The sequence below is a fragment of the Stegodyphus dumicola genome, chromosome 2 (assembly GCF_044657685.1).
Source record: "Stegodyphus dumicola isolate Sdum_Otavi_A_Nest chromosome 2, ASM4465768v1".
Classification (NCBI taxonomy): Eukaryota; Metazoa; Arthropoda; class Arachnida; order Araneae; family Eresidae; genus Stegodyphus; species Stegodyphus dumicola.
Genome location: NC_140769.1, coordinates 174600797 through 174614178, shown reverse-complemented (window position 1 = coordinate 174614178; position 13382 = coordinate 174600797). Strand labels below are relative to the sequence as shown.

The window sequence follows — 13382 nt, the reverse complement described above, 5'->3', positions numbered from 1 at the left end:
GCCTGCGGCGTTTATGACTGTATATCCTTAGATTGCCAATAGAAACTGTGATGTCATAGTTATTTATATGTGTCAGTTCGTCTTTGGTGTCAATAAACGTTGTGTGAAATAACGCTGTCTGTTTATTACTTTACATTCGATCCAGTCTGATTATTAGAGACTTACATATATTTTGCTTAATACGCTTCAATATCTATCTATATATATATATATATCAGTAAAGACATAAAGAAATTTAGAACTAATTTTTCACATAGACCAAAAATTGAAATTCATAATTAATAAATTTCAAATAATCCATATTTTCTAAACAAGAAACGTAGACTTAAATAACAATAAATACAAAGCATTATATAATTTAAACGTGTTTCTTTTTCCTTATTTTTCTAACAGCTTTATCATAATTCTACATTACACAAAGTATGTGGTATAAAAATATTAGTTAAATTCATTATTTTATGATTTCTAGCTAATCGTAGGCCTTCAGTAGTTGAGGTTTAGGGAAGCCAAATACTATATGCGCATTTTCGAATTAGACTGTGTTGCAAAATGACCAATTGCAGTTTCAAAACGCATAGTCAGCTTAAGCAGTTTTGCGCTTCTTTGTAATTCTAGGATCAGAATTTCAAAACTGCATATTGAATATTCTTGCAAAAAGCATAATATTCTCCAAAGAATGCTGTGCTAACATTTTTAAAGGTTTATGAGTTACATCCTGAGTCATAAATATAAAGACAGATTTTTTTTTTTTTTTTCATAAAATAATTTTTATGCCTCTTTTATTCCACTATCCTTTTGCTTGAAACTTACCTTGTTAATTTTGTTCAAGCAAGAAATAAATTTCACTACAGTATTCATTGATCCTCGATTTAATGTCTGGTATTTGATAGGAAACCATACTTTTAAATTAAGTGATATTAATCATCATAACCACAGTATCAGAGGAATGTATCATTTTATTTTGGAGATTTCACATTGTCCTTAATACTGGTTTGTTTTATCTCAAGACTTTGATATTAAGCCACACATAGGATACAATTAAAAAAGCGATAATCTTTCACAAGCAGATAAATATTTTATTCCAATAATGGTATTGGATTTCTGGGCCTTTCAATACCAATCCAATGGATTGAATTCCTTGTTTTTATTATGTCGCAAATGTGTTCCGATTGTTCCTCCATTCATCTTTTGACCTTCAAAGATTTGACATTTTACGTTATTTTATTATTATATAATATTATAAATAGTCCTCCATTTGAATTCTCCAAAGACTTAATACTTGACACACTTTACACTTTAACACTTGACAACGTATAGTAAGATAGCGAATAATGTACGACATTGTCTCTGGAACCCTCAGAGTAGGGCACTTCAGTCGTGAAGTGAATAAGATCACTGCATACTTGTACAGTGCATACAGGTTCAGATTACAGCTAACAGACTAACTTAATGCCTCTTTTTCGGTATTTTTCTCATGTGAACACGATCTAAGTTCGTGTAATACGTCTTTCACAAAAGCAACCTTCCTTTTAAGCAGATAGCTCTAGTGTGTTTTACCATCGTTCAAACCTCAGTCATTTTACTAGGCATTATCTACAATGTTTACAGCCGAAAACATCGCGGACGAAAACGTCGCGGAGAAAACAACGCAAGGCGAAAACGTTGTGCTACAAAACATCGTGGGAGAAAACATCGCAAAGAGAAAACATCGCAGTCCTAAAACATCGTGGTACAAAACGTCGTCGTCGAAAATAAAGCGGTTCAAAAACTTCGCAATTTAAAAACATCGTTGTCGAAAATATCGTGGTAAAAAGTAAAGTATCTGCAAATCATCGCATGACGATAACATCGCAGACATGCTTTTTTCATACATGCTTTTCGCAAACATGCTTTAATAACTGTAAATGGTTATTCCCATAACGATTTGTGAGCGCAAGATGGAAAGAAGGTTAATTTTTACTTTCACATTTTTTTTATTAACTAATATTTTTTTCTGAAAAGTAAGAAGGAAACTTAAGCATAGCAAATTAATGCAACTTATGGAATTAATAGAATTTTAAACCGACATAGTTAACTAACAAAGGCCATTAATAAATCATTTTTATGAAGTTTTTACTGGTAATTTTTCATGAAAAGTATAAACTATAAGTTGCCTTTAATTTTCTATGCTTAAGTTTCCTTCTTACTTTTTCAGAAAAAATTTATTAGTTAATAAAAAAATCTGATGTGTACACCACATGACTTCCTTGTACGGAATATTAAATTATACGCATTTTTTCTTGCATTTCATTTAAACTTATTGGATTGAATTAAATCTACTTCGCCGACAGCGCATAAACAACAATAGAATAAATGCATTCGTTAAAATTCACTGTAGTATTTGTTTACCATAGCAACACTCTGGCGCTAGATTCACTTAACAGTATTAATAATTATATAACAGTTAACTTTAATAACAATTATATAACGGGAACTAAGTTAACTTTTATATAATCCAATAATTATTTAAAAGTTAACTTTTATATTTCGTTCATATTATAATTCATAATGCACAACATTTATATCATTTAAAGAACAGAATTATCTAATCGTTGCCACATGTTCTATTCAAATACTATAATAAAGCTAGAATGATGTATAAAAGAAATTAAGCAAACAAAACGAAAAAGAAACAGTTTTTCACAGACAATTGAGTATTTCTCATTTAATTAATTCAGTTCTCACTTCGCGAGAAGGCAAAAATAAATAAAAACTCAAAATATCTATATTAAAAATTAGGAAGTAAATATCAAACACTTATTTCCTCGAAAAAATTCCAGAAAGAATTAAACATGATTTAAATGGCAATAATAAATGAATGCGTTATCTTTGTTGTTGCGAAGCTAAGTTTCTCTAGATTGGTAACAAATCCACTAGTCTCCTGTTTCAAATGTAAACATCAACGGCCGCCATTAAAAAAAGGCTTAGCGGCACTTAGACAACTTTAAAATTGTTGATAATTCTAAAAATATTGCATACAGATTTACTAAAGGCATAAAAACTTTAACCGGAATATAAAAACAACATAATACAATCATTTTTAAAGCAAAAAATGTACAATTTACAAACATATAAGAGTAAAGAAACTGAGATCACTGAGAAGGGAAACAGAGTGGATATATATATAAATATATTTATATACGTTTTGTGCGGCCGATTGCAACCAGAATACGAGGTGCACATCTACATGTTATAGCAGTCCTATATACAAAATTTCAACGTCCTGAGGCTACTCGTTTTTGAGTTATGCGAGATACGTACGTACGCACGTACGTACATACATTCGTACAGACGCCACGAAAAATTCTCTTCAGAATTAATTTTAAAGCAGTTTTATAATTTTTTTGAAGAAAAAGAGTATTTTATTCTGTCCTTACGTACAGATATCACGCAAAAACATAGTTAAATTGCATTCGATAGCGGTCAAAATGTATATTTTCGTTGAAATATGCTGCCTGAAACTTTTCGCGATTACAATACTTCCATTTAAGGAAGTAAAAATGTGAAAGTAAAAATTATCCTTCTTTCCATCTTGCGCTCACAAATCATTATGGGAATATTCATTTACAGTTATTAAATCATGTTTGCGAAAAACATGTATGAAAAAAGCATGTTTGCGAAAAACATGTATGAAAAAAGCATGTTTGCGATGTTATCGTCATGCGATGATTTGTAGATACTTTATTTTTTACCACGATATTTTCGACGACGATGTTTTTAAACTGCGAAGTTTTTGAACCACTTTATTTTCGGCGACGATGTTTTGTACCACGATGTTTTAGGACTACGATGTTTTCTCTCACGATGTTTGCAGCACGACGTTTTCGCCTTGCCTTGTTTTCTCCGCGACGTTTTCGTCCGCGATGTTTTTGCCGCGATGTTATCGGCGGACACCTCTACATTGTACTGGTCTCGTAATCCTGAAACATTGATTTGTCTATGTTCTGTCTATTCTATACTATCCGACTCCGCCATTTCCCATTTTGTTACAACATCACCATATCAATCCCACTTTAGCTTTGATTTGTTTAACATTTGACAACATATAGTAAGATCAGCGATTCTCAATAAAGAAGTGACTGAATTCAAAAGGAAACATTATACAACAAATGAAAAAGGATGAAAAAATAGCAACAACATAAAATTTACAAAAGCTTGTTTATTTTAGTTTAAAAAAAAAAAGCTAGCTGCTTCCACTATAGCAATGAATATTTTGGTATTTACACGCAATTTAACAAATACTCTTTGTTTTAATCTGCTCATTTAATAAAGGAAGTAACATTCTAGTTTTTGAAAATCTCTACAATAGAGTTAGGAGCAACTAGATTTGTGAACCTCATAGTCAGTGATGACTGCAGTTCTATAGATTCAGAGATCGGTCCTTGACCAGCTGCCGAAACTTAATGTCTTACTTATTTAGCTTTACAGACTCTGTTCGTACATATTTATACGAATTTCATTGTATTACATTTTACCTAAAATATTTGTGTTTTAAATGTTCCATTTGATAACCCTTATTTTTCACTATCTTTCTATGCTGTAATTTCCAAGACAATAAAGCCTTTTTTAGTGGCGGAAGAAGTATTTGATCCCTTGCTTCTTGAACAGATTTCAAAAGTCCAAGGAGGGTTGTAGGTCGACTTTTTTAAAAGTCCAAAAGCGCAAAAATCCGTGGATGACACATCAGGAGATTTAGTAGGGATATGAATGAAGGATAATGGCCTAGATATACGTTTTTTGTTCCACTTTATTCAGAAAATTAACAGTTGATTTTGATGTGCGGCTGCTTGCTTTGCCTTGATGTAATTCTATTGATTGATGGTACTGCGGATATTTGGAAATAAGGTATTTCATATTTAAATGTTGGGTATAAAATATGTTTCTGATAATATGTGGGGTTGATCTTAAGAGTTTTCTGCAGTCTCTTTAATTTTTATTTTTCGTTATATCAAAAACCAACAAGAATCATAAATCCCTTTGAAAAACTTTCTTCATTTTCTTTGAAACATGCTGTAACATTTTTATTTCTTCTCTATGATGATAATAAACGGATTTCTTTGTATTGCTGTTATTTAAATATACCCAAGATTCACCAGTTGTGACAACAATTTTCCATTTTTATCCGAACAATAGTTTCTTATAGAGAACTCGGCAGAGCGTTCTGGTTTCGGTGATGCGTCTTGGAGAAAGACGATGTAAATTTAGTTTTTTCACCTTTTTCAGATTCAAATCGGCATTAATCACTTTGTTTACAGTTGACACTGAGCATTTTAAGGATTATGCAACACTGTTATTTGACTTCGATGATTTCTTTTAACATTAAATTTCTAACCTTTGCGACATTCGAAACGTTCCCTTTTTTCCTTGGATATGTATTATGAACAGTGTTTTTCCTTGAAGCCAAATTTTGACACTTGTTTCCTTTCTTACTGACAATATTATCTGCCATAGCTTTAGATATCGAAAAATCACGGCTTTCACAGCATCCAGCATTTCACATCACAGTTGGGACTAAATAGGAATAATTTTTTTCGGAAAGAGCACAAACATAGCCTTTCGTCCATTGCTTTTTTAAAAACGCCATTTTGCATAAAAACAAATTGTCAAACAGCAGATGATAACATATACTTTCAAAAATTTTAGCTGCAGTTATTTTTTTTTTCATATTCATATAGGCGATTTTGTTTTCTATAGCAAAGCAAATTCGTCTAAAAAGTGTGCCACATTTGGAAATTTAGCATGTTCTCTGCTTTTGAGCATTACAAAATTTTTCTCTGTGCAGCTAATGGACAATTACGAATAATTATATAAAATAACCAGATACCAATTAATTTTTGTTCAGTCGATTATTCAAAACACACTAGACTATCTTAAGAATAAGATCCTCGGAATGGGCTAACTTCGTGAAAGATTTTCTTATGGAAACTGGCACTGGTAATCACATTATAATGACAGGGAATAAAAGAACGTTTGTTCCTCAGAGAAATTGAACACTGCGTAAACTATCTTTGTTCATAGAAATCATATTCTACTGATAATTTTCTAATTACGAGCATCCTCCACATTTAGAAGGATCAATAATTCAGCTTTTTTTTATTTATAATAGAAATTCCAACGGTCAGTGCATGGACAGATTTTTGAAAACTATTCATATAATATGCATTTGTTGGATATAAATTTATTTTGCTGTTTTGCATTTTTTATATGATGTTAGTTAGCTTTCACAAGTGATATACAGTGTTACAGTCTGTAATTTGCTTTTTGGGGGTAACAAATTAATAAAGAAGTCTCTGTTCTCATTTCGAAGACCTTTAGTTTTCTGCAATGCTAGGGACTACAGCTTTATAGAAAATAATGGAGCAATTGTATTGCGTGTACGAGTCCTAATTATATTTCCAATAATAAACATTTTGAATCAGAAGACTAAGCACATTCGGAACCTAAACTTTACACTTTTATAAGTTTGATTAATTTTTAGACAAAATAGTTAGGTGCCGAAGTGGTTTCATTGCTGCATATTTATTAATGTGCTCGAAACTTACTTAAGTTATGGTGACTTACTTGTTATTTCATCAGCTGTTCTGATTTGATCCCTTGAATTGCACCCTGGCTGTTTATTTCCACCGTTTGGATAAAAATCCATGTGACCCATTGGAGTCTGAAGACCCAAGCCTACAGAATTTTAAAAAAAAAATTGTTGTTGGTGCTTAGTCATTAGCATGCTGATAAGTACCTTAAGCACTGTGAATAATTATTGCATCAAATACTTTTAATATTACGTAAACAAGTATTTGAACTACAATTAGAAATTTTCGAGTGACTAAATATAGTCACAATCAATACTACCATTAGAGTAATTTTTAAATCAATGCGTAAAAATAATAAATTTGCTCGCAAAGTACGATGTATCACACAGGAAATACAAGTATAAATATGGAAACACAGTTGGAGGAAAAAGCGTAAAAAATTCAATGTTTTCATCTATTACTTTTTGAAAAGAAAGAATTGAATTTGACTGAATTATTTTCAAGCATATTATTCAAACTGGATTATTTTAAAGCAAGGCGTTTTAGGGCTATGTGCATAGATCCATTCCATATTCGATCAACACTATCTCAAGTGATAGAATCCGAGGGTCTTATTTCACTTACCACAAAGCTTTTAGAGAGCATTTCTTATCTACAGAGTGATTCAGAATTCATTATCAATATTTGGTGGGGAGGTAGGGAATAGGAAAATAAGGAGGTTTCACATACGAAAGTATGGGCGCAGACGAACGCACGGTGGTGTAGAAAGCGCTGTGTGTACACAACTTCCATACATAAGCACAGCTTTTTGATGTGTGAAGCCAGTCGTCATTCGACTAGGTGACTTTGCAGAAGTAACATGAACCGGTATACGTGGAATGAACTTGCAGATATGCATGTAAATGCTAAGCATATTCCAGAAAGTTCGGTTGTCCATGCAATGCCGTTGTGAGTTATGCATTCTAGCACATGGTCAGCAGTTCGAGCCCCTCTTGTAAGTCTGTAAAACCGATGCAAAGAAATGTTGCATGTAAGATAATAAATGTTTTTTCCTTACTACTTCTTTCTTATGCGTTCTTTCCATCATTCAACTGGGGTCATTTTGGCCTACTACATGGCATATGCTCCCATGCATTCCTATGTGAAATCTCCTTCTTTTCCCTACCTCCCCACCAAATATTGCTGATGAATTTTGAATCAACCTGTATATGTAGGTTATTTGATTATGGTAAAGCACATGAAGACTGCTTGTCCAAGGAAAATGATACCGTCTTTAAAATCTTTCTAAAGGATTTCCACTGGCTGATTTCTACGTATTATATATGGAAGGTACCACGCAAATACCCACGAATTTAGCACATGCGCCAGCGTTCGAACCTGGGTTGAAGTACTAATATTCAGCAGTCTTAAAGGCTCTTCCATTAATGGAAAAGCTTTTTTAAATGCGCCAACGCTCGAACCCGGGTCGAATTACTAATGGCAGTCTTAAACGCTCGTCCATTGGTGAGAAAGATATTTTAAACACTTACATGCACCAACGTTCAAACTCGAGTCGAATTACTAATGTTCAGTAGTCTTAACCGCTCGTCCATTTGTGGAAAGGATATTTTAAACAAATTTTAAGCACTTACATTCACAAATATACATACACAAATGTCTGCTTTTAATCGAGAATACAACGCCCACCAGTGGCAAAGCCGAAACCAAAAGCCGCTGAATACTAGTAGTTCTGTCCGGGGAGTCCCTGTGAACAAAGGCTGGCTGCATTGCCGTTTTCGTGATTTCCTCCATGCGTAACGTGGATACAAAACAGTTTCCCGTAAAAATTCTTCTACGGTGCATCCCCCCTTACCTCTGTAGGGCGAAAGACGGAGCATGCAACAAATAATACAGGATTCAAACCCGAGCCCATCGGAGCTCAAGTAACTTTCACTAAAAAAGGCAACTCCACAATATTTATTCAATTCTCAAAAATAGGATATCATATATACATGATTAAATTTAAATGTAATAAAATGAAATGCGTTTAATGGTTTTCTTAAATATTGTACATTACGTAATTCTTAAATGGTAATAAAACTGAGTCTAAATTAAGTCAAAAGAAATTTAAAGATACAGATATATAAATAGTATATAATAATATACTAATTTTTATTACATGAGGGATAGTTCTGTAGTTAAAGTCAAACTATAAGTTAGAATAAATTGCAAGTTACTTCAAATTACATTTTTCGAGGGTCATGTAAATATCAGCTGTGAAGTATTCTTGCTTCTTCAAGTAGATGATAAAGCTACATGAGAATGACACTTAAAACTCCTTAACAACAATACAGTATATATTTTAGAAGTATATGAAAAAATAACTTTTTTACTGTTTTAGGTTTTAAAGACTGGCGCACTTTTATGACGATGGCAGAATTTAGTAGCAATAAAGGTCATTACAAGCACATGATGTCGGAATTTTAATGCACAATAAAATCGAAACATTACCGCCTATAAAAATGTTGGCTGCATTTGAGTGAATGACATCGACGAAATTAGCATCAGTACTATCTAGTCGAACCTCGTTTTCAGCTTCTTGAAAATAAGGACCTGCTGGATCCAAACCTGTTATATGAAACTAACATTAAAATTTTTGTAACTTAACACTAGTAAAAAATATTAATTATATTAAACACAATTAATATTTTTTATACTTAAGAATCTTGTAAATATGTACGGGTATATGACACCCATTCTGTAGCTAACAAATGAAAAAATAGAAAGAGGCAATTGTAATAAAGTATTGTGCGTAATCACATTTTAAAACAGAATAACTGCAAATATTATTTATCAGTTTTGTGAGAGTAGACTAAATTATTTTCAAACTATTGTAACTTCAATTTACTTGATGTTCAATCAAAAATATTTTGATAGAATTAGTAAATATTGTTCCGAATTTTAATTCTGTTTTTGAAACATTTTAAGCAAAATAGTAATACCTTTAAAATAATATTTTAAAAAGCATTTTTCCTCAAAATGTTACATTTGTAACCAAAACTTGTAATATTACATTTTTCCGGTCTAACGGATACTGATGAAAATTTATACCCTCCCGATACTAGCGAAGATTCGTAGCGTTGATGGCAATGCTCGTATGTTTGTTTGTTGCTATTCTGATGGATATAATAAATAATTATTCACGATTAATGAATGTTTTATTACCAAAAAGAAAAAAAAAAAAAAAAAAAAAAGAAGGTCTGAAAGTTTTCAGATTTTACATTACTCCCAAAGGGGCCTTTTTTAACGTTTTGTGTGTTATCTTTATTTATTAAATATCATGTTCTTCGCACTTAATCCATAAAATTTATTTCAACAGCAATACCGCAAAATAATTTTTAAATGAGCATATCTTTAGAACTTCCGATACACAGAGTCACGCGCTGGAGAGAAAAAGGTTTTTTGTGTACAACTCTGCCATCGCTCGCTTTGAAATCCTTGAGTTTGTTAAAATGTTCTTAAATGTCTGACAAAATATGAAACCGATATTAAAACAAATTCTAAACAAATTCCAAATTAGGGCTTCCAGATGCCCATATTCGGTGGAGAATAACGTTTTTCAAAATTGGATGGCTCTAGGCACCGTTGCTTTATCACAATGCGAAAAACATATACATACATTTATGCAGCTTCTTTATTATTTATTTTCTTTAAATATAATACAGAGCTGTAATATTTGGTGGCAACGGTTTGAAAAGTGAATCAACGCAAAATGCCAAAACAAAATTAATAGCCCTTCCGGGCTAACGCCCTTTTTGCTAATAAAAGCTATTTTTTTTTTTAAATATGTTTTTAACTTAAATCTGTTCGATTTGATTTGTCTTTCAGGGCAGTCGATTCTTTATTTCTTCACAATGATTTTTATAAGGCACTCATTCACAATATTAAACGGAGATATATACTTTATATTTTTGAACGTATTGGTAAAATTTTACTTTCCATATGAAGTGATTCCAAATGAAACCATCACATTTACAATTTTTCCTAAGACTAACTCACTTTTAATTCTTATTGGAAAAGTGTTGCTTGGTATATCGGAGTGGATGAATGAAGTATGCTTTGTACCACCATTGTACGAGCCTGTGTGCTCCTTGCGTCTTTTTATTTTGATACATATAACATATTAAACCTCTTAAAATGTAATAACGAAAGGACTCTGTTTCTTATTCCAGTGATGGCATCCATGAAATTGATGTAAATGGATCCTGGTTATTGTTCTGTGACAGTAAATATTTTAAGGATAGGTTCGTGATTCGATTACGAATGTGCCGGGATAGGGACAAATCTTAATGCTGTTTTTTTTAATTATTTATTTATTTATTTATTTTTTATATGTGTGTGTGTGTGTGATAAAAATCAGTTTCATATTTTCAGTATGTAAGTAAATAATAGTAAGGTTAATTTACTTTCTTTAATCAACAAATTTAAGGATGTAGTCATTCCAGGAAAGCTCTTTTGAAAGTTTCGCACATGTTAACGGTATCATCAAAAGCCCGATGTTTGGACTTTTAGAAATAGTTTTCCATTTTACTAACAGATGGCAGCACTCCCAATGTTTTGATTTTTAGGCATAGTTTTTCCGTTTACTAACAGATGGCAGCAGAAGTTCTAAGCAGAAAAGAGTGAAAATTTAATTTTATTTAATCAGTATTTAAAGCGAAGTTTAATTCATATCAGAAAATATTTTGATCATGTTTATTGTTGAATTTAGTTGAATGACACATTTGAAATATAATTTTTTAGTTTTTCATAAAATTTTATAATTTTTATTGATTTTAGATCAGTGGCGGCTCGTGGCTAAAATTAGCGGGGATGCTGTTCCAAAATAATTTAACCTTTGTTTTAAAATTCTCTTAAAGGAAACAAACATGTATAAAAAGAAAATTTATTTTGAAACTTCATGAAATCTTATAAGAAAAAACATTAAATATTTCTTAATGACTTTAACCAAAATTGTTACAGTTCAATCTTTGTCTAATCATTTAAAAATGAAATCCATTCTTCTTGTTTTAATTTGAACGAAAAGATCATTAATTTTCTCCTTGATCTCTGGATGACAACTGAGGAAATATTTCTTTATTGAAAGCTACTAAGTTTCAAATTGAAACAAATGGCGGCGTCGTTGTGCTTAGTGGAACTTAAACTACTGTTAAGTTATATTGTGTAGATATACTGAAAAACAGATATTATTTAAGGATAATTTTTCATTTATTGAATCTATGAATCACAAATGGTTTCATTTTGCATAAAAAAAAATTTATAAAAATAGATATTTCAATTTATTCTATTAAAAATCAATAAAGTTGTTGAGTGAGGCAACGGCAAAAAGGTATACTTCTCTATTCATTTAAATCAAACGAACCGTTATTCTTGATAATGTCAAATAAAATGCAGAAACCACGTAGATAACCTAAATGTGAAAGATTTTTAACAAAATTAATGAGAAAGGTCCTTTTTTTTTTTTTTTTTTTTTTTTTTTTTTTTTAACCACTACGTGATTTTAGGTCAGGATAAGTTGGTCAATTACTTTGCAACTCACATTCACTAATTACTCATCACAAAAGTAACGTTACCTTGTATTTAAATGATATTACAAATTACTTCATTAGATATCTCTAATTAATATATATATATTCAATAAGTAGCTTAAAAATTATCAATTGCATTTTTACTATAAATGATGTAATTTTAAAATGTGACTGCTTTGTTAAATTTAATTGAGTTTAATTAATTTTAAATACTTTAACACTTTAAACTTTGTTAAGTTTTGTTTCTAAATTTTAATGCAAGGCATTTGCAAATGAGATTTGTATTCGAGTTTATTGCTTGTACTACTTTCACTCTCATATATGATTATTTACGAATGTACAGTGGATACTGCAGCATTATGAAAAAATATCCTAAACACTGGAAATTGCAACATTATGCCAAAAACATTGTATAGTTACGTATATCAACGGAATAAGAATTATAGTTCTGCAATATGCTAAGGCGTTTATTTACATGAGTTTCTGCCCACGCTATGCATCTTCATTGCAGAATAAATCGAGCTTATTTACGTTTATTCTTCCCTTTTTTTTTTTTTTTTTTTTAATTTTCGATATCTACGTATGTAAGTCAGAGTTCACATGCTTTTTTTTTTGCGTAACCATGCTACATTTTTCTCACCATGTTATCGTAAATGTACATATAATAACTAAAAAGAAAAAGATAGTTAAAATCTTTCAGTTTCAGATTATTATTATTTTTATTGAGAAAAAGCATTTTCTACTGAAAACATTCAATATGTTTCCGTTCCCTTTTAAAAAACATGGTTCTTGATTTTGAAGGTATAACATTCAAACAAAAAGCAGTTAATTTGCGTTAGCTTAAAAAAAAATAATAATAATAGTACGCAAGCTTTCAGATTTCATATAGCGCCCAAAGAAACTTTCTTTAACGTTTTGTGTGTTACGTTTTTATCAACTATCATGTTCTTTGCACTTAAACCCCATAAAATTCACTTCAACAGCAATGTTACAAAATATTTAAAAACATCATATCTTTAGAATTTCCAGCAGACAGTTTCCCGCGCTGGAGATAAAAATGTTTTTCCGTACAGTGTTGCCATTGCTCGCTTTGAAATCGTTGAATTTGTTAATCCAAAATCCGTTAAAGTTTTACAAAATATGAAATAGATAATAAATCAAATTCGAAATTAAAATTTTGCGCTTTTAAGTGTCCATGTTCCGGTGGAGGATTACGTTATTTAATGACTCTAGGTACAGTCATTTTTTC

The 13382-nt window shown here is 31.1% G+C and overlaps 1 protein-coding gene across 1 annotated transcript in view; it reads right to left on the bottom strand.

Moving 5' to 3' along the window:
* The window catches only part of LOC146998657 (inactive pancreatic lipase-related protein 1-like), a 40001-nt gene that overhangs the window by 4030 nt on the left and 22589 nt on the right, over positions 1-13382 (bottom strand). Inside the window, exons 5-6 of the mRNA XM_085811458.1 lie at positions 9057-9173; positions 6601-6711 (exon numbers count right to left, since the gene is read on the bottom strand). Coding sequence (XP_085667584.1) covers positions 6601-6711; positions 9057-9173 — 228 coding nt within the window. The remainder of the gene's footprint in view (positions 1-6600; positions 6712-9056; positions 9174-13382) is intronic.